At 33.4% G+C, this 21750-nt stretch overlaps 2 protein-coding genes across 2 annotated transcripts; one reads left to right on the plus strand and one right to left on the minus strand.

Moving 5' to 3' along the window:
- The first annotated feature begins 5287 nt into the window (after positions 1–5287).
- Positions 5288–20445, plus strand: LOC141446187 (putative sodium-coupled neutral amino acid transporter 11). The gene is made up of 11 exons (XM_074112672.1): positions 5288–5460; positions 6843–7128; positions 7210–7254; positions 7332–7410; positions 7833–8042; positions 8130–8382; positions 10484–10554; positions 11627–11788; positions 11869–11961; positions 14244–14380; positions 15426–20445. Exons 2-11 carry the CDS (start codon positions 7048–7050, stop codon positions 15663–15665), a joined length of 1371 nt encoding a protein of 456 aa, XP_073968773.1. The 5' UTR covers positions 5288–5460; positions 6843–7047; the 3' UTR covers positions 15666–20445.
- PDCD-5 (programmed cell death 5) lies at positions 5676–6798 on the minus strand. The gene is made up of 4 exons (XM_074112701.1): positions 6644–6798; positions 6393–6507; positions 6153–6316; positions 5676–5827 (listed from the first exon to the last, which is right to left on the minus strand). Exons 1-4 carry the CDS (start codon positions 6707–6709, stop codon positions 5771–5773), a joined length of 402 nt encoding a protein of 133 aa, XP_073968802.1. The 5' UTR covers positions 6710–6798; the 3' UTR covers positions 5676–5770.
- Positions 20446–21750: the final 1305 nt, after the last annotated feature.

The following is a 21750-nucleotide window of genomic DNA, read 5'->3' on the forward strand; positions in this document are numbered from 1 at the left end:
TCTTGTGAAACTTTTTTTTTTGTCAACCGTTTACTTTAATATCGTCGATAGTTTTTGTAAGACTGAGAACGTTCACGGTAATGATCAGAACGCCGTCCTGGCGCTGATGAAGGTGGGGATTCCCAAGGGCGTACTTCAGGTGGTGAACGATCCCATTGTTGGTCACATGGTGACAACGATCTGTCGCTTGACCATCGTCTTGATCTATCCGGTGACCAACTAGGAGACCTTCTCCAATGTCCTCTGTCATCTTCACGTGGTTCTGTTATAAATCTTTTCCTTGGTGGTGATTCTTCATTTCTTCGATAATCCCTACCATTGCCGCCTCGCTTGTAACTGCCGCCGCCTCCACGAAATGTTCTTGTATTTAGATTTTCTCTAGGAAAGCTATTTCTTGAACCCCTTGATGAACTTCTCTCTTCTCGGTCATAATTCCTTTGAAATGGTCGATTGTATGGTTCATAATCTCTATCCGGACTTGCGCGTCCTATACGCGGTGGTGAAGGGCAAAAACTCTCTCGTCTTAATCTATCAGGAGTGGGCGGTCTAATCTGAGGCGGTGGTGGTGGACACATCTCGGAGGATGGCGGAGAGAAACTGTCAGTATCCATATTGGTGAAACTCTGGTCGAAATCTTCTTCTTGACTATACATTGGATCTGGCAAAAGTGACACAGGTGGATACGCGGAAGCACGGAAAAGGAAATCTTCCGAATGAACATTTTGTGGGAAAAAGGGCGGCATCTCTTCCCTTGTTTCCATAAATCTGTTCGAATTACTAAAATGGTCATGATCATGAGAGTATTTATTCCTTCGATAAAATTCACGCCTTGAATAAAATTGATTGTCGGGTAAATCTCTTCTTTCAGAATTGGTCGTTGTTCTCCTAGCATATTCGTAAATTTGTCTAGATCCAGATTGATAATCTTGTCTTAATGGTAAATCTCTTCTATCGTCACAGTTGCTGCCATATTCTGGTTCTTCCAGTCTATGATTTATTTCTTCGTTGTAAGGCAGTCTAAAATTGCTTTCATTAAAGGATGGCCCACGGTTAAAAAACCGAACTTGCGGATTGTCTTCCAGAGGATATGGTTCTGGCTTATATACACCAATATTTTCTTCGTTTCTTCGTTCTTCAATTGATTCATCAAATGCACGATTAAGTCTTTGACCAACCGGTTTACTATCCTCATTCAAGTCTTTGTCTTTCCTAACTGGATGTACTTGCCTCTTCGGCTTAATACTGCGAATATACGTAGGGCGGTCAGCACTAGTCGACGCATGCAAGTCAGACAGTGGAGTCTTATATAGGAGCTCTTCATCGATTTCCTTCTTGAGCTTTTTCTTTCGGCATACATCCGTCTCCGGTGGATCTGTTGTCTTTGCATCACTGTGTACCAAAGTTTTCTTTTCATCAATTGCTGGTTCTTTCACACGCATTGGTGCATTATCCGAACACGGATCAGAGGATTGAAGGTTATCCGATGTTGAAGGCTGCGAAATTTTAGGTTGAATCAGTTTTTCCTGAGATTCCTCAACTTTTGGAAGCTTATTACGAAGCCTTGGATCTCTGATCGATACATTTACGACTTTTTTATCATTAACTAATCTCGGATCACGATTAGTAATTCTAGCGATTTTTTCTTCAATAGTCAACGGCTTAGTACCGGACACAACTTTATTTTCTGGTCCTAGGGCCGTATCTTTCTCCTCTTCCTTTAGATTAGATTTTTCATCCTGCTCCCCTTCTTGTTTGGTTTTATCAACTTTTACGTCAATATTTGCGTTTACCTCGCTAGACACCTCATTATGTGGTTGTTCCTCAAATTCTTTTGTAGGAAGAATACTTTCGTCGACCACGAGTTTAAATGAATCGTCCAAGGTATAATTTAAAAAACTAGTACTGTCTGCAAGAGATTCCGCGTTTTCTTCGGCGGGAACTTTAACAATATCCTGGAAATTTCTGGAATCAGAGCTATTTTCGGTGCTTTTTTCTATGTCAGTAATAATATCGTTCAATAGTTGCGACGGAATACAGATTGGAGACAGTGTATCATGATTCTCTTTGGAATCTTTATTTTCATTCGCACGAATTACTTCGTTTGGCTTTTGCTTTGTTATGCCGTCTTCATGTGAAGTGTTGCTTTGTTTAGAAGCTACTACTAGTCCTAGATTTTCTTTATTTTCTACAAGCTCATTTTCTCTTTCATTAGATAATACTCTGTTAATATCATTGTCCAATTTATTGTTCGTGGAATCAACTACATTACTAATATGTTCATTTGATTGTTTGGGTCCACCATTGTGAGCTAAATTGTCAAATGCCGTGGAGTATGGACTATGACTTACATCTTGGCTACTGTGGCACTGAACCTCTTCATCTTTGGTTTTATTCTTTGCATTGATGCTTGCAGCATCCGAACAGGAAAGCTCCAGAGATTCGCCGTAATCTCTGTTGTGGTGGACCGTTTTCTCTTTTCGATGCATAACTGCACCAGGTTCATCAGAATTACTTTCATGTAAACAACGAATATCATCGATGTTTCTATCGTCATTAATTAAGTTACCATCGAGAGTAGTACTGTCTGCACTAGCTTTTAATATTGTACCACCTGCAAAAGGCGGAGAAGCAGTTGATGGAAATTCTGACAGATCTTTTAATGCTCTATTAGAGGAGTTGCTGTCACAGAGTGGCGATCTCTCTCTTATCTCTGTATCTATAAGAAACTGTCCATCAATCAACTGTTCTGTAGCTAAAGGATCGACTGCTTCCTCGCCAGAAATAATTTTCCCTGACAGTTTATTGGAGTCTCTCCTTCTTTTTGACTTACTTGCAGCTTTTTTGCGTTTAGCTTTTACTGTCGGTTTTACAGCAACTTTTGGTACCGTAAGTTCAGTCATATCGTCTTGCTTTAATTTTGATAAACGGGTTTCTCGTCTTGATTCATCATTAATAGAATCTCTAACAAGAATATTTTTGACATCTGCTTGCTTTTGTTTGGACTGTCGTGTTTCCGGTCTTCTTGGTGCATCTTGACCATCATCATCATCTTTGTGCAGAGTGTTTTTCACATCATCTTCCTGTTTTTGTTTTGAAAGACGAGTTAATCTCCTCTGGTCGTCATGAACCAAATCTTTCTCTGGTAAATTTTTGGTTTCTTCATCTAACTTTTGCTTAGACTGACGTGTTTCTGGTCTCCTGGGTTCTTCGCGAAAAGTTTCATTATTCGGCATACTTTTCGTGTCATCTTCTAGCTTTTGCTTTGATTGTCTCGTTTCCGGTCTTCTCGGTTCACAAACTTCGGAACCTCTATCAACTAAAAGGATAGTACTTTCTAACATATCACTTTCATTTCTCGCCATTTCTTCCAAGGCGATAGCGTTTTTCTTTCTGACAGTTTCTCGTGTGATTCTCTTCATGCTGTTGTCATCCTCTAACTTATCACAACCTAATGTCACAGCTTTATTTTCCATTTTTTCTACTTTGATTTCTGCAACAGAATTAGACTTACTAGTCGTCTGTATTTGATTTTCTTCGAGTTCTGGAGTACTGATTCCAATTTCATTACCAAATTTTAAATGATTAAGTTTATTACTGATTTCGTCACTAATATCCTTGCCAAGCTTTTCCAGTTTTTTACACTTGCTTTTTGTTAAGAACTCAATAATAGTGTTAGTAACAATTTCCGCAGTTTTATGAATATCACTTTGCGCATTTTCGTCATCACTTGAACCACTATCACTTTGGTTATAAGGACGTAATTCTTTAATTTTTTCAGTAATTAACTGACTAGTTTTTTGAATAACCAAATTTGCTGTACTTTCTGCCAAAACTCTTTCTAGATCCCTTTTCCCTGCTCGAGTCATTTTGTCAAAGACACTGGGCACGAACTCTCCATCTTTATTACTAAGTTGGTGAATTTCTTTTTGTTCCTTATTGATATTAACATCGTTTATCGCATTACTCACCATTCCTCCAGTCCGCTTGCGAGCTACCTGTCTTTTTTCTTTCACCCAAGTTCTATTATATGATTCGGTTAAACTAATACGAGAATTATCGTCCTCACCGTTAACATTGTCTTTTGGTAGTTTTTCAACAACAATTCGAACATCCCTGACAATATTGTTAAGTGGGCTGGCAGAATTATTCATCACATTAGTTCGCACTTTCGGTTCGGCCTCAGACTTTTCACATGAATGAGTTGAATCAATGGGGAATTCTGTTGTAAAGCTGATGTCAACATTTGCAACTTCATTGTCTGCTTCATCGTGATCTGAAGCATCATTTTCTGACATGAAACTTTCTAAGAGTGACTCTGAATCTTCAATTCCTTCGGAATTTGATTGTGAATCATCATTGTCCGAAAGAGGAATGTCATACAGTTTAATTGGGAAAATATCTTTAAACCGTTTTAAATCGATCTTCTTCACAGTTTCGTTTCCATCTAATCTTTTACTGGCATTTTCAGAAATCAATAAATCAGCAAAAGCGTCTTCAATATCACGATAATTTAATAAAAGTTTAGAACTAGGGGAAGCTTTAAACTTACTTGTACCGTGTTTACTTAAAACATTGTTTGCTATGAAACATTTTTCTAAATTGTCAAAAGCCTCATTGACCGTACTTATGTTGTAATTATTATCGAAATTAGTGGTTAATGAACGAAAAACACTTTCTTGATAGTTTTCATAACTACTAGATAATTCCTGTTCACAGATTTCAGACACTTCGGGAAAACTAAAAGGAGAAAGCTTACATTGATCCGTTACCTTATTGGTTTCTAAGAGGGGATCCATCTTGATAAAAAATTTATAATGCTTCCTCCAAAATTTCATAAAAACACTGTTATACACAGCATTTCACAAAAAATATACACGTCCTCCATGGCCCGAACTTAACTAGCCACGTTATATGTTAGTAGTTATTCTCCAACAGAAACTAACATTTCCAATTAATCATAGTCAAAAGTTTTTACATAAAATTCGTGAACAAATATTTAAAATACTCCTTATGCCCTAAAGGTAATACTTAACTCTACTAAAGTAAGCTTGCGACGCCATTAGTGGTCACTGGTACTTTCTACCTACGACCGCAAGCGCTACGAATAGTTTGGGAGTAAACTGCGTTGTTTCATTTCTGAAGTTGTAAATTATATACGTTTCTTAAATAATCATATTTATGGAACGCAAATAATATTCACGCAACAAAGCGTTTTGATTAAACTGTTAGTGGTAATAAAAGTAAGTTGGTAATACTGCTTATATTATGTTCTCATACTTCGGTAGTGGACATATCAGCAGGGAACGCACCCTATCTACTGACGTAGCAAATGAACAATTCTCTCTGGATTGTTTGCGTGTCTCCCAGGTGTATTCTTCTTTATTAAACCTTATAAGTTAATGAACCAGTTCAATTTATTTTTATCTTCTGGTCTTCCACGAGTGTTTTATATAATGCCAGGTATATAATTCCATTTCTGCCAAATTCAATTAGATTGAAATTCAAAAATTGTTCCCCGTATTAATTTACGTAAATTGAATTATTTAGGAAGCTTACTTGAATTTATTAAGTAATTCTATAAATGGCACAGAAATGCAACTAGCTACTCTAAAATAAAAATTAACGTTTCTTAACTTCTCTCATTTAATTTGTAAGGAAATAAAAAAGAACTAGAATTCTAAAAAATAATTTTATTTAACGTTACAGTTTTTGAATCCTTAAATAAATACGTGACATGTTAAAGTGAAACACAAAAACAGGCGGTGCATGTTCAAACATCCAAGTCAAGCTCATCATCTGAATCCAAAACGGTTCTTCTTCTATCAAACTGCAATCAAAATTATTCTCAGAGGCCATCATGATAATTAGATTTTGATGAATGACAGCAAGATATAGGCCAACTTAAAAAGGATGTATGAAATCAAATGTAATAACTAATTTTACAACAAAAATGTATAATGCGTTTAACTTGAAAAATAAACCTTTTAGCATCAAAAGATTCCTTCTCGCAGCATCAAATATACACCAATTGAAAAGTGCATACAAATATATGCTGTACTTTTATGAATTGAATAAGAAGATTAGTTATTGGGAACGGTTAAAACACTGAAGGAGGATAAGACCTTTTTGTTAAAAGAAAAAAAAAAACTCACCTTAACGACTGTCTTCTTCTGCAATTGACCACTTACTCTTTCCAGAATTCCTTTGAGTTCATTTTCGCTCATCTTGCCAATAATCTGCCCTCGTTGAGCCATTTGTATTAGCATATCTTCTAACATTTGGCCTCGTTCGGGTTTGGCGACTTTGATTGTGTTCACTGCAAGAATTTATAGGATCGGTCACTTAATTTTAATACCTTTAATTGATTATCGCAATTTAGAAATATTTAGTACATCTCGCGCGTGCATCTTGATCTAGGATCTGTGCAAGCATATTATTTTTCATATCTTCAGCAGCACGCTTCTTCTCTTCCAGCGCCTCCGCATTTTGATTTTGAGCATTATATCCCTAAACGGTAAGAAAAGCAAGACAAAACTGTGAATGTCAACTTTAGTATTAAAAAAATAATTGTGCTACCAAGTAATGCTTGTTTGCCAAGCAAATTAAATGATTTACAACAGTTGAAATAAAATGAATTTTATACCGGAATACTTCCTTGAAGTTGGGATAACCTCTTAGCCCTAATCGCCTCAAGTTCTTGATCGTCCATGTTACCTACCAGTGCTTACATGATGCAATGCTGCCTTGAAACGAATGAGTCATTTCTATTTTCAAGTTCACTATTTAGAAAAAACTCATTAAGATTATATTTATTAAGTTGAATTTTTTTTTTTTATTATTAGATTGAAATAAATTAGTATGATTTCTTCTGACCCCTTCTCGAAGTAACCTGCAGGTTCGTTCAAATGCAGTTTTATCTTCTGGTATTGCAACGCAGCAATCAATTATTGAGTAGGAGTGTGATTCAACGAAGCAGTCAAGTGTCAGCAGTTTACGGGTTGTGTAATGATAAACAAGTACGTTTAATTCGGGATTGTTAAAGAGATCATGAACGAACCGAAAACTGTTCCACCAGCTACCGAAAAAAGTTATATTTTAGACTCTTACAGAAATGTATTGGATCAACAGGTCATTTACACTTTTCATAGGAATTTCCTCATAAATTACCTTCATGATTTGTAATATTTATTTTTAAATATTTGTGTATAGGTGATTGACGGTGTAGGCGAAAATGACACTGATAATATTTTCGAGGTAAGAGGAAGTTTTTTGATTCTAAAGAAATTGGAATTTCTCTGTAATTTCTTAACCAATGAATTATTGAATTCCAGGAAAGGAAAGGAGAAACAACCGGATTGAGTTTTGCTAGCTTTAATTATATTAACTCGATAGTTGGAAGTGGAGTCATAGGTGAATTATGAATTTACGAATACTAACATTTCTTTTTTAATCCCAGACAAGTTTAATAACCATAAGCATTATCACATAAAAATATTTATAATTTATTGTTTTATAATTAACTTGTCACCAAATTAGGTTTTTATAATTAATAGTGTGGAAGGTACTACACTGTGAAAACACCTCTGGTATAACTTCCATATGGAACCCTATTTTCATAACCTTCTCTTGGCTATTGTGCTTCTTTTTTTTTTTTTTCTAAATAAATAAACTTTTTGATTCATTGTGAATTCACTAAAGACAGGACTATCGTGAAAGAGTTAATTCAGCACGCTATTAACTTTTTTAACGAACTTGTTGAAACATTTAAAACTTTCATGTGACGGAGTCGTTTTTGGTGAAAATTAAATAGAATGTCCTCAATTTGTTTCAAGGAATTGCATTCGCTTTACATCAGGCTGGCTTCGTTACCGGACTGTTTCTTCTTGGTTTCGTGGCATTAGTAACAGATTATTCATTAATATTGATGGTACGGTCTGCACATATAAGTGGATCATTTTCTTATCAAGGATTAATGGAGGCAGCATTTGGAAGACCTGGATTTTATCTTCTGACATTTCTACAGTTTGTCTATCCGTTTATTGGTGAGTGAGTTGTGAATTTTGTTGATTATGAAGTTCTAATGTTCATAGTGCTTTCATAAAAAAACTTAGACTTATTTTTTATCACAGCTATGGTGAGCTACAACGTGGTGGTTGGCGACACAGTGACCAAAGTGCTCATAAGAGTTTTCGGATTGACACCGGGCTCTCTGTTTGCCAGACGAGACTATGTGGTGGCCATGGCTACTATATTTGTCACCATCCCGTTGTGTCTACTTAAGGATATGGCGAAATTGGCTAGAGCTTCCTTTATGTCGCTAATATTCATAATATTCATCCTTTCTACCATATTTACACGATTCATTTCATTAGCTCCTCTTATGTAAGTAACCATATCTTTTATCTATTTTATGAATTTAAGGAAATAAAAAAAAGAAAAATGGGAATGAAACGCGTTTTTTGCTTACTATAATAATTTTCTAGTTATATTTGCTTTTTGCTAAAATTTTAAGTTCGTAAAACCGGGCATTATATTGAAATTTACTTTTAAGTGAAGGCAAACTCTTTTCCAACCCCTAGAAATTTCCTGAAAAGAGTTTTTCGAGAAATAACAGTTTTTTAACTGTTAAGAATTATATATAAGCTAGTTTCTAGAAGTCCTCAAAAAAAAGTGAAAATCCTTTCGAAGAAGTGGTACTTTCGTCAAATTTAGAGTTTTACATATTCCTTTATCCCACCCTTATAATGTGTACATTGTACTGAAATGGTACATACTTTAAAGGAAAGCCTTCCTGTCTGTCTCTGGAAAACATTTCAAAAAAATGTAGAACACCTAAAATATGATATACAAAATCATTTAAAGAACATCATTGTCATTTTGAAAAAGTGTCGATTGGTGATTCTGGTTGATGGATTTTGTTCGATAAATTACCGTTCGATTCCTCCCTAAGTACCTAATATTAGATTTCTCGTTTTTTGAGAAATTTTTGTTTACGCCCACACTAAAAAAACTACCAGTGGGTTACTCAAAACGGAAATAACCTATGAAAATTCGAAATAGTAAATTTTGACATCGCAATTCATTTCATACCTAGTAAAAAAAAAAAAATATGTGTTTGTCGATTAAAATTGTATAAGATCATCGTTGATTGTGAATTCTATATAAAGGAAGCTGCCCAGTTGACATTTGGAGTTGGTATATTGATCATTACTGGATATATATATATACCCCTTACTTCCACTCCTCACGACTCACCACAGCATACTTGTCGCCTTCTCTAATTCCTGCACATTTCTTATTGCATTCAAGAATTTAAAACATTCTGAACGCTCGATCGATCAATGCCGTCTTTTCTATTTTAAGAATATTAATGCAATTATGATTTCCAGATGTACGTAAATGTGTGATAGAATTGTTGAATAATTACAATTTTTTGTTCCTTAATAAAATCAAAAATTAAAGTTTTTTTTACTTTGTAGATTTAGTGTTGGGCATTTTAATTAGTCTTAAGAGTCAATAAAATGATATTGTTATTAAACTCTTAACCTCCGACATGAAATTTCACTGATATGCATTAATATTACTGATATCGGTCACAGTGAGCGTTCTTACTTATGTTTGTTTATTGATTATCTATTGCTTTTTTCTTTTTTTTTTTAAATTATTAACCCACATCTTATGTAAACAGGCCTTAAACAAATTACAACTTGTGTTCCAAAATATAAATTTATTACATCGCATATCTTGTTGCTGTCATGTTAACGGAACTTGAGTTTTTTTTTTTTAAATGTTGCATAAATATTTCTAACACTATTGCAGGGGCATTGTGTTCTTATTCTTGTAAAAAGGTTATTAGTTATTTGTGTTAATTTGAAGCAATTTTGTTTGATTGTGATTTTCTTAAAAAAAGAAAAAAAAATAGTTTGGTGGACGACTGGCTGGATGTTCTATTCTTTTAATTTTTGAGTTGTAATATTTTAAGTCTTTTTTTTCTTTGTCCCCTGGCACATCAACAACCTGGAGAATCAAGACGAAACATTTCTAGCTCATCCTTACTGCCATTACACTTAACCTCGTAAAGCATGCACGCAAATAAAGTGTCCCTTACAATAACAAGAGATTGAAATTACTCCTATAAAAAACAATTCGAACTTTTTTGACTTCAAAAAATTATTTACGCATGGAATGTAGTTCTATTTATGTAGACACCATACATGTATATAGATAAATATCGATAGAACATAAACAGAAAATATAGATTAAAAGTCACCAGTCTTTGTTTTGTATGTGTGTTTGAGACAATTGAACTGAGCAAAAGTTGTGTAATGCAGAGTGTAGTCTTGGAAGTGGCATTGGGGCTACCTAAACTAATCAATATTACCTCCTCTCCCCATAGTTTCCGATTTTAATGTGTATATTCTTTGAACTTAATCTGTGTTTTCTTAAGCTTCTTCTGTTAGTTTATTGTATTAAATGTTCGCAGTGGTTCTACAGAAAACTCTTGGAAGGTGTACAACTGGGGAGTAGTTCCTGCCATTGGAATCATGGCATTTGGTATGTGTATGTCTCACATCCTCTTTTTCCGGATATGGGCTCTACGTTCTTTTAATTTTCTTCTGTGGCAATCTTCTCCTTTTTTTTTTTTTTTTGTTATATCTAAGGAATCCTTGAGGAATATTTTTATTGAAAGTTTATTTAAAGGCACCTGTAACGAGAGTTTAAGAATTCATGAGTAATTTATTTAGGAACACAAGTAAATTGTAAATGTTTCAAAAGATTGTGACTTTACTGAACACTTTCATTAATGCACAGCTTATACAATGTATTCATTGCTCTTTCTGCAAAAGGTGAGACTTTCAATAAATATATTTCTAGCATGCATTTAGGGGCTCTCTCATTTTTCTCTCCCATAAATTTCCTGTCTCTTGGTTGCTACGTCTAACAACAATTCATTACTTTCTTTTCTAGAAGCATGTACTTTATACTAGATGTGTTGGATGGTCACGTTACTTCTTAATCTTCCGTTTATCTTCCTTCGTCTCATTTTTTGTAACTCTTTCTGTGTTTGAATGCAGCCATGTGAGTGCATGTTGGCCATTGCTTGCAGCTAGGAAGGAAGAGTCCACTAGTGCTTTTCTAATGTTCTCATCAAGCACATACTTTCAACAAACGTTCTAAATCATCAAGCACCACCTTAAGACGAGTATGCAGTACAATTTTGGAAAATTATTTTAGACCTAAAGTGCTTAGTCCTTTAGAATGCATACATACAAATGGTATATAGCCTGAGTAAGACTATACTTCAAGCTATTTCAACTCGAGTATTACCCGTTCATCTAGTCCACTCTCATCTACTTCGGGTACTCATTAGTTTTATTATAATGCTTAAGAGCAAAGTTATTTATTTATTTTTATTTTTTGCAACGCTACATGTATTTTTTTTTAATTTAAAACTATCAACAAATATTGTTTCATTAGCTGACAGTGTTGCCAGCTATCGCAATCAGAGTCAACGATAAATTTACCTTCCCTTATTCACTTATTCTGTTTATATTCTTAAGTTAATGAAAAAAATTTCTTATTTCAGTCTGTTTAAAAAATAAAAAATAACTTTTTTTTTTTTTAGCATTCATGTGCCACCATAACGTGTTTCTGTTGTACGCATCCATAGAAGACGCTGATCAAGAGAAATGGGACAGAGTGACACATTACTCTGTATTTACTTCATTCATTATAGCCTGCCTGTTTGGCATTACAGGTTATGCCACATTCACTGGCTATTCACAAGGTATTTTTTAAATTAACCATAGAATATGAAAGTAAATATTGTTCAATTGTAAAAATTATTTGTAATGATTGTGTGTACAGGTGATTTGTTAGAAAATTATTGTTGGGATGATGATTTAATGAATGCTGCACGGATAGCGTTTTCTTTGACAATCCTCTTGACCTTTCCAATTGGTGAGTCCAATTAATCTAAATAGTAGTAACATTGTCGAAAGTAGCTATAAAGAGCGGATATTTTATAATTGTCCCCATTAAATCTTTTTTCGTCATTTGAGATACTTTAGTTGCTGGGGTACTTTTATCAGCTAAATCCTGGATTATTTCCTCGCACGTTATATTGGGTGGCAAGTTCCTAAGTACTAAAGTATGATTGATTTCATCTTTAGGTGTGTAGGTGTGATATTCGAGTTTAGCTGAGGCTACTTCGCTAAGAATTTTGTTATAATCTTCTTTGCATTTTGTCAAAAATATAAGTCTATTGCCTCTGCATTTAACATCGAACTCTTGTTTACATACGGCTCTTAGATTTTTAAGAGTTTCCGAATGATTTTTAATATAACTATAGACCACAATAGGTGGTATTTTGACAATATTTTTAGCCATAGGCGTCTTATTACTAACACTGGGCTGAGGAATACTATCCTCGTCCATGCTCTCCATATCAGAAAGTGGTTCGAAATTATTAGCAGTACTTACAGTAATTTCGAAAGGACTAGCATCGGTTTTCCGTTTCTTCATTTTCACTGCTTGTCGTTTCTCCTTTTCATCAACTTGGTCAGCCGCAATAATTGCTGGTGAAATGCCACTAAGTGGCATCTTTGCTTATTAAACCAACAATATTCAAGAATTGCAATAAACGAGCTGACGAAATTAAAATAAGATAAGTTTGGGCAAAGAAAAGAGACTCTCGCAATGTAGCACAAAGTTGTAACAGTCAACAGTTCAAAGTACATACAATTGGTAGGAACACTAAATATGTGCCAATGAAGAGGAATAAAATTAATTAACTTAAAAGAAAATTAATTTTGTAACTTCCATTTATACATATAAATTGGTTATAAAGTACCATATAATATCATCTATTCCTCATCCATTTGGTTCTTAATTACATTTTTTCAAGGTTCTAATTGTGCTAGGAAATAAGGCAAAAAACATAGCTCTAATTGTGCCAAATTATGTTTGAGAACAGAAAAAAAAAAAGTTTAATTCGTTTATCTAATTAATATTGTTATAAACAAAAGTGTAAAGTGTAAAGCCAGAATCAAAAAGTTTATCTTTAGAGGCATAAAATACCACCTTCATAAATTATGGATGGGCGAATTATAAAGATTTCGGTGTTTCTGGGAAGATGAACAATTGGATATTTGACAATAGTGTTGAATTGAGTAAAATTGATGATTATACAAAGTTTCATCAGTGTTTTAAGCAGAAACTCGTAATTTATCAATTCTATTCAATCAATCAATATTTATAATAAGATCGATTGTTTAGCGTTGTTAGTGTAAAAGGAAGTAACCAATTTCTTTTTGGGGAAACATTTTTCAGATAATCTTCCTCTTCGATTGTTTGTCAGTTCTATAGTTATTAAGTAGTTTTTCAAGTAATTTTGTATTAAGGAAGCATTTGAAGTAGTGAGTTAAAATTACCTGTTTGCAACCTGAGGCTATTTTTCACTACATGGATTATTAAATCTAAAGAAAACCAAAAAAAAGGAGTTTTTCTCTGTTTAATATAGAATGTTTTTCTCTGTTTAATATAGAATGTTTTCTATATTAAAAATGATTTGGTCGAACTGAGTCTGCACTCTTGCTCACCAGGTTAATAATCATCTGAATTATTGTACATTTGTGGCTTTTCTTGCCCGAACTACTTTTCCATTACTGGGTATTTGGATGTTTCTATAAAAACCATTTATATTTATGCAATCTTGTTTGAGAATCGCTTTACAAAAGAAGGATTTCATTAATACGTAGAAAGGTTTACCATGGAAGTATACACTCTCGGTTGAGTGGAGGTTAATAAATTGGGCTACTCATTGGCGAAAGCTCAAATTAGGAAAAAAGTAAAAGTAAGTAAAGTAATCGCCTATTTTTTCAGGCGGGGCTTAACGTCCAACTACCAATTAGGTGTCGTGGACGGAGGCGACTAGCAAACATACTTTACTGTAAATTTCTTTTATTAACCATTAAATAAAATCCAAGGCCTAAAGACCGGGAATCGAACCCAGTACCACAATACATATTAGCTTCGCAGGTCTCGCCTCTAACCGCTCGGCTACCGTGGCGCCTTAATTAGGAAAAGTAAACATGGAAGTGTGTACATAAAATAAGGGTATTTAAGAAAAACCTGCGCTCAAAAAAATTAAAAAAAACAGTCGAAAAAAGGATGAGAATGTAGTTTTTTTTGATCCTGGTCGAATTAATTTACTAATTCTCATTTTTATTTACTTGTTTCAGAATGTTTGGTTACCCGTTCTGTGATAAGCCAAGCTTATCGACCTGTTTCGCATTTCTTTTCCACCATAATTATTGTAGGAGCAACATTTCTAATTTCTATATCCACAGATTGTCTTGGAGTTGTTTTGGAACTAAACGTAAGTTTTTTCTCTTTTTTTTTTTTTGTACTCTTTTTGCTTTTTCCAGTGCTTATCATTTTCTAATATTTTCAACGGATAAGAAGAAATACTGTGATTATCTTAAATTCCGGTTACCGAGTTATCATCGGAGATGCAAATTTTGATTTCTGAAAATGGTTAAAAGTGCCACTTCTTTAAAATTAGTGATTACTTCCTCCAGTAACATCTGGCCAGGAATGGAGCTAGTACTCCTTTCATAGGCCCGGAACCCCAGTCCTGGGGATATCACCAAGGGTGTAGTTCGTGAGGCTCTCATGGATTGGAGAACATGAAGAGAACTGGGTGATGCTTCCTGGGGTAAAACACGGCAAGAGTGTCATCAGCCCTTGCTGTGTAAACAAAGAACCAAAGGAGACTCTGGGCTTGTGCAGAAATCAGATTATCCTGGTTAAAGGCCTATTCACAGGGTATGGCAGGTTTTAGAAAGCACCTGCACAAGATAGGGCTTATCAGCTCGGAACCGTTGTGCAGATTGTGGTCAGGAAGTGGAGGAAACGGGCTCTTACCTGTTGTTCGGATTGCGTTGCAATCGAGCGGCTGCGCTACAGATATCTTTGAAAATTTGAAGCCAAAGGAGATAGTAGCGCAGAAGGAACTGGTAGGGAAAGTCCTCAATTTTGTTTAGAAGGGGAGGTTTCATCTACTAGACTTAAAGGGGAAGGCACAACAAGCCTCTTGTGGCTGCAGTAACGTGGGGCATGGGTCCCGTTCCAGCCTTTTCAAAATCAAATCCTCCAGTAACACACTACCAAAACGGCTATCTTCGGTGCAAACTCGAAGTCGATAATTTGACATTAACGCAATACTTTCCTTAAGAGGAATTGAAAAAGAATATTGAACTCGCTAATATAAACTACTTCTACTGCAAGAATTACCTAAGAATTAGATTAGAACACGAGTAAGGTCTTGACAGCTTATATTACCTTCTCCCGGACTGTAGTAGATTAAAACTTTCTTGCTATAGATTTAGAGATTCACCTTGTTCGATATATATTTTTTTTAGGGTGTTATATCCGCTGTACCTTTAGCTTTCATCTTGCCGGCAGCAAGCTACATCAAGCTGGAAGAAGGTTCAATACTATCTAAAAGGAAGTTACCAGCTTTTGGAGTTGCTCTATTTGGCAGTGTGGTCGCTGTTTTGGGATTGGCCACTATTGTGACAACATTTTCCACAGTAGATCGGTGTAGTCATGGCCATATCATGCCGTATTGTTATCAGCTCGCAAATCACACCAAAAATTAATGTAGTCGGCCTTTTCAATTAGTCTAGCCTTTTATCGTGGAGGTGGTAAAGCCGAGCCGCCTCATACCTTCCAATACGTTCCTTTTACAGTTAACCATTACAACTTTCAGCTTATTTTTTTTTTTTTTTAAGCAAAATTGATAGTTTCATTTGAAAATTGGAATGTACTTCTTATTTATCCAATATTACGGATATTCCAGTCATTCAAGAGTTTTTATTTCCTCTTAAGGCTATGGACACACGATGCAGGTAGCAAGTCAGGTGAAGGTCAGGTTAATTGTCAAATTGACAAGCAAATGGAAGATCTGTCGTAGGTCGTTATGGAGGATATTGAATCATAAGTACGTTAATGGGCTTGGTGCTACATATATAGTATAAACTAAATTAGATTTTAGGTCTTTTTAATTCTTATGTCGGAATAAAATGAGCCCACAACTTATTTTCGATGGTCATAAGTAACTAGCCAGCTTCCAAGTAGGACTTACTGGATGGGAAGCAGAAGATTAGTAAGATAACTGAAAGGGTGAAACCAACAATGTCCAATTCCAGGGCGAGAGAACTTCCCTAACATTACTCTCCCTACTGGAATTAAGGAACGAATGGATTTCCTTTCAAACAACGCGTTATTTCACGTAAATTTATCCATACAAACTATTATGTACTTCTCTTTTCGAATTCGGCTACTCTGTTTTGACCCTGGGACTGATTTTGACTCTTTTTGGCGTTATGGGAGTTCTGTGCTCCTATATTTTTTTTTATAAAGTTCTAGACCAGACCATGAATGATATTATTTTATTGAATAAATCTTCCCAAAAATTTTAATCATTCATTATGATCAATACCACCTTTGCACCTTCGTTGTCATATTTTCCCAAATTGTGGTCACTTAAATTTGAGTATACTCATAAAAGTTTTCAAGTCTATCAACATGAATTCGCCTGGGTGATCCTTCAGTTCCTTTGCCAAATAGTTTAGTTATGTCATGATGGGGCTGAAAGCTACTATCTGTTTACCAGCACGCAAATCTGCATCTGTAAATGAGCCTTTATTCCTAGCAAGAAGTATTTTTTTTTAATAATCGATCAAATTTTCGATATTGCAAATTTCCTCTGGGTTTTGAGGTTACGTGATTACGAAATATTATATTTTTAGCGTACTTGTCCGCGCCGGCGAATATCGTATCTTCCAAATACTGAACATCGCAGATGTTGCAAACTGTTTTTGATCGCCAAAATCAGTCAACTAGTAGTGTTTCTTAACTGAAGCGATCTTTAATATTTTTGTGAGTTTTTTATTTTTTTTTTTAACCAAAATAGCGACGAAATTATTTTCACTGCTTATAAATACGACTGTTTCCCGAACTATTCGCTTTTTCGTCAAGTTATATATGTAATAACAGTATCATATGTTGCTAGGATTCCACGTTTTTTTGAGTAAAATCGGATAACAAAATGTGATTTTGTAGCATAGAGTAGATAAAAGAAAGAAATCTAAATGCGAATTTCAAAGAAAACTGTATGATTCCATTTTTGAATACAGCTAACCTAAAAATTCTATTTGACAAAAGTGAAATTCTAGCAGATGTGGAAATTTTTGACCTCTAAACTTTCTATAAGTGCTTCAGTAAACTCAATTACGAAAATATGACGGATCACATTAACATCCTCTCTAACGGTTAGAGAGTAAGCAAATACTCGACCGGACTTCCTTTACGAATTCGACTTCCATTTATAAGTTTACCCTCCACCCCAAATAAATGTAAACAATTATACACATATAATTTGTCAAATTTTCAACAAAAAAGTAAATAGTTAAAAAAATAAGTCAATAATTAAGCGCTTTAATTTTCATATTTTATACATAATATAATTTGAAGCTTGCAGTATAATATCGATCTTAACGATTTCTTTAAATCAATGTATTACATTAAGTTCAGCCTAAAAACATAACCTCGCTGTATAGGTTAGAAACTGGCAAGTAAAGGCACTCTATTAGGGTTCATACATATATATGGTTATGAAAAAAAAAGCTCTGAATTTGACTGAATATAAGATTTTTTATGGATACGTATGCCTTATTAAGCTGCTGATCCAACTGGTACTTTACTGTAATTAATGTCGAAGTGCTTTAGGGTAATTTTTTTAATTGTATTATTTATTCCTGTTACTGTAAACAATCGTTTGTACAATTAACACACTTTTTCTGTGATCATTTTCAAATTTATTACTAAAAATAATTTATTAATAATTATCTTTCTTAGTAAAACATTGATAAAAGAATTATCAAATTTTTATTTTCATATTAAAAATGAGATTGAATAGAATTATATTTTTTATACAAATTATAAATTGTTTTATATATATTTTTTATATGTTATTTATTAAGTCTTAAAACATTTTGTAATATATATTTTGTAAACTACTAAAGTTTAAGCAGCGTTGTTTATTTTAAATTGTAACTGGATCAGACATTAAGCTATTTCGCTCACCTTGAAGATTATTGTGTTAACCACATTACATTGCAGATTCAGGAAACAATTTTTGCATCATACACTCTCACATAAAAAAAAAAACTATGTGATTATTATTTCTGTCTAGTAACAGAATGTCATCGGCAAATTTGATACTTTAATCGGCGCATTAACGACAGCTGCCTTAGGTAAAAGAGGTTTTCTAGTCATTTGTCACGTATTAAAACTGAATTATAAGCGTCATACACCAATCATTTTTTTTTTTTTTTGCAATATCCGGTGAATTTTACGCCTTTTTTTCTTCCAATGCTGTCCAGGTTTTTTTTTTGAGGATAGCTATTCCAGATTAGGAGAAAGGGAAGTTCTAGTAAGAGAGAGGAGTCAGTACTTAAAAGGATAATCATTCCTTGATGTCCTATACACCTCTCTTCTCCGCTACGCCCAAATATTATAAAGCTGGTGACCCAAATTCACAAGTTAGGAGTGTTCTATATAGCGAATCACCCTTTGAACCAAACAAAAGCTTTAAAATTAAAAACAAAGCAGTAAAATTTTTAAAAAAAAGTGCTGCTTAAACAATGACGTAGTTATTATTTAGTATTTTTCGTTAAATTTTCTTATTTAAATTAGTTACCACACCATCTGCCAAATGACAATGATCAAATATATTTTTTAAAAATTCAGAACAAATAACTTTGTTTATTTTATAAATTATTTTGATTAAAAAAAAAACGTAATAAAAAGTATGACAATAAAATTAATTATTAAATATGATTAATTTATGATGAATAATGGCCAAATATTTAAATAAAACTAAGGCATATCATTAACGGCTTTACGTGTGAACTGATCTGTTCTTAAAATATGAATTCTAATATTTAAATTTATAGACACACGTGTGTGTGTGTTTTATAAGTGATATAATCGATTATATATTTTTTATTGAACTATCGATTGGTGTTAAGGGGCAATCTCTTGGTCGAATTTATTACAGTGAAAATGAAAAGTTCTTCAATCAAGGTCTAATATAATATGTCAATTGATTTTCAATTAAGAAAATTGTACTTACCAAAATGTTGAATAATTTTCACCCAATGTGGCAACGAGATAATGTGTTTCAGTATATTATACATGTGAACTTACGAAAATCAATTAATCAAGGGTGTAGATTAATTTCAGAGAAGAACTAATTGATGAATAACTAATTTGTATTTCCCAACTAGACTCATTAAAGACAGAAGTTTAAGGTAAGCATCATTTTTAGGTAAACTTTATCTTGTTATAACTAAACCTTGAAAAGGTTCATAAGTTACTTCCAATCAACAATATCGTTGTATAATACTATCCTAGCTAATCAGGATTCATATCTGTATCTGTACTTAAACTTTGATCTCTTTAGACCAAAGAATTAACTGAAGTCTGTGAACATTTTTCTAATTAAACTATTATAAATGTGTTCAATATTCAATCGAATACGAATACGTTCAATCATTCCACATTTTTTTTTAATTCTGAAAGTCTTGAATTGAAAGAGCATTGAAAACACCTAGTGATAAAAACAGCTTGTCTGAAAAACGCTACGCAAAGGCGAACAATTTTGTTTCTAGATCTGCAGAAATTACTTACTGATTTAAGACATAGCGTTTCTAAAATTAACCATAAAGGGTGGGTGTTGGTATAGTGTGTGGTCACGAACGTGGATTTGTAAGTGTGAGATCTACAGTTCGCATCTCGCGTAGCTTCTTTTTTATTTGACGGAAAAAAAAATATGTTGATTAATGTTGCTCTGTCAACGCCTTCCACTTTCCATCAAGCTCCAACTGAGAAAATCATTGATTCTCCAAGATTTTTGTACAGTCTTGCTGCTTACCACTGAAATTCCATCCATCTTTGATTGAAAAAGCATTTAATGAAAATTATTTGAATAACATTCATATTAATATTTCGAGACTACAGTGTAGCCAAAGTTACTGTTTCTATTACCTTTCCCCAGGGATCTGTTGAGCTCACTTAATATTTTTCTATAAATTTTTGTATCTTGCAGGTGACAAAGGAGATATCAATAACAATTTTAAAAAATAGTCAATTTCTCTTTAAAAGTTTTAAAATAATAAAGTATTCTTTGTTGTTGCGACAATTTCATTAGATGTAAACAGGGTCTAACGTGTTGCAGCCGCCTTTATAGTTTGTCTGCAACCTTTATCATCACAATATTTCAACGTAAACCTAATTTATTTTTCGAATATATAAACTTTAGTGCCTATTTAATCATATTTATGCGTTCTTCGCGTAATTATTTCCTACCAAAATTCGACAGAGAGAGCGCTCGCAAAAAATGATTTTATTTATCTACAATTGAACGTGATGATATGAAAAATTTGTTCAGGGTAGAAAAACTTTTTATGCCAAAGCCAGGTAAACAATCAAATGAAAATTCTTTTCTAATTAAAGAAAAAATATTATGGGGACCTATTTTTCATTTAAGAAAAAATGTAATGTCTATTTTGCTGAAAAAAAGTAAGTAATGTACTACATTTCTAAAACTTTGAATATCTTTAATCATAACTATTAAAAAAGAAAAGAACTGGTTAATAATAAATTAGCAAATTTCCTATAAGTAAAATTATAAAGTAGAACACCAAAACACACAGTGTTTATCAAATATGGTAATTTGTTTTGGATATAGTAATTGTTAAATATTTTGTTGCTTGATTGTATTGTAGCTTAACCTATTGCTACTTTTAGCGCTCGTTAAGTATTGTTAAAGTTTTGATCTTATATAAACTGCATCAAACTAATTAAGTTAAGCTTTGAAATAGTGTATTTCTCTGTAATTCATAAATAATATATATACATATAGGCAATGACTTGTTTTTTTCTTCACCCTCTGTAGCAGATTTAAGTGAGAACAACGCAAAACTTGGTAGGAGTAATTTTGATTAAAACATTGCTGAAATTTTTGGATAAGTACACATCAAAAGTAAGTACATACATCGAATAAAAGTGTTGGTGTATACTTGAGCCAGTATTTGTTAATACAGGTATCCACTTAGATGTTTCTCCATATAAATCGTAATATGCAAAACTCATAGTTGGTTGAAATTTTAATAACATGTTGATACCCACAAATAAGAAACACATATGTAAATGAAAGTTCAAACACAACTCTTTTAACGTGGTGAGCTTAGAAGTACTATAAAAGCAAGGATACATAATTAAGGAGAGAACTTGCAACATTTGTGATACTTTCTCTCTGCCACTGTCAGAAAAAGCAAAAAATTCCATTATTTTCAAGTTGTGAACTTGCTCTAGGTATTAAGATTATGCGACTGCAAACTAGATTTGTGGAAGGTGTACTTATTACTTACAATAAAAGTTTTTATGAAATTAGAAAGCAAAGTAAGTGGAAATCACAGGAAGAATATAAAACCATGATGGTTTTAAATGGTCGGAAACTTGGTTTTTAACAGACTACGGTGTCGCAAATTGTTATTCGGGAAAAGAATCGTTCTAAAGATGTATTCTTTATAATAATAAAAAATAATAATTCTTATTCTTATCAGTTTATGAAAGAAAAACTCTTATCTTTAATATTTTCTAAATAACAAAAGGCAA

This window comes from Rhodnius prolixus, unplaced genomic scaffold (genome assembly GCF_049639745.1).
Source record: "Rhodnius prolixus isolate KJV_2025 unplaced genomic scaffold, Rpr scaffold_1, whole genome shotgun sequence".
Lineage (NCBI taxonomy): Eukaryota > Metazoa > Arthropoda > Insecta > Hemiptera > Reduviidae > Rhodnius > Rhodnius prolixus.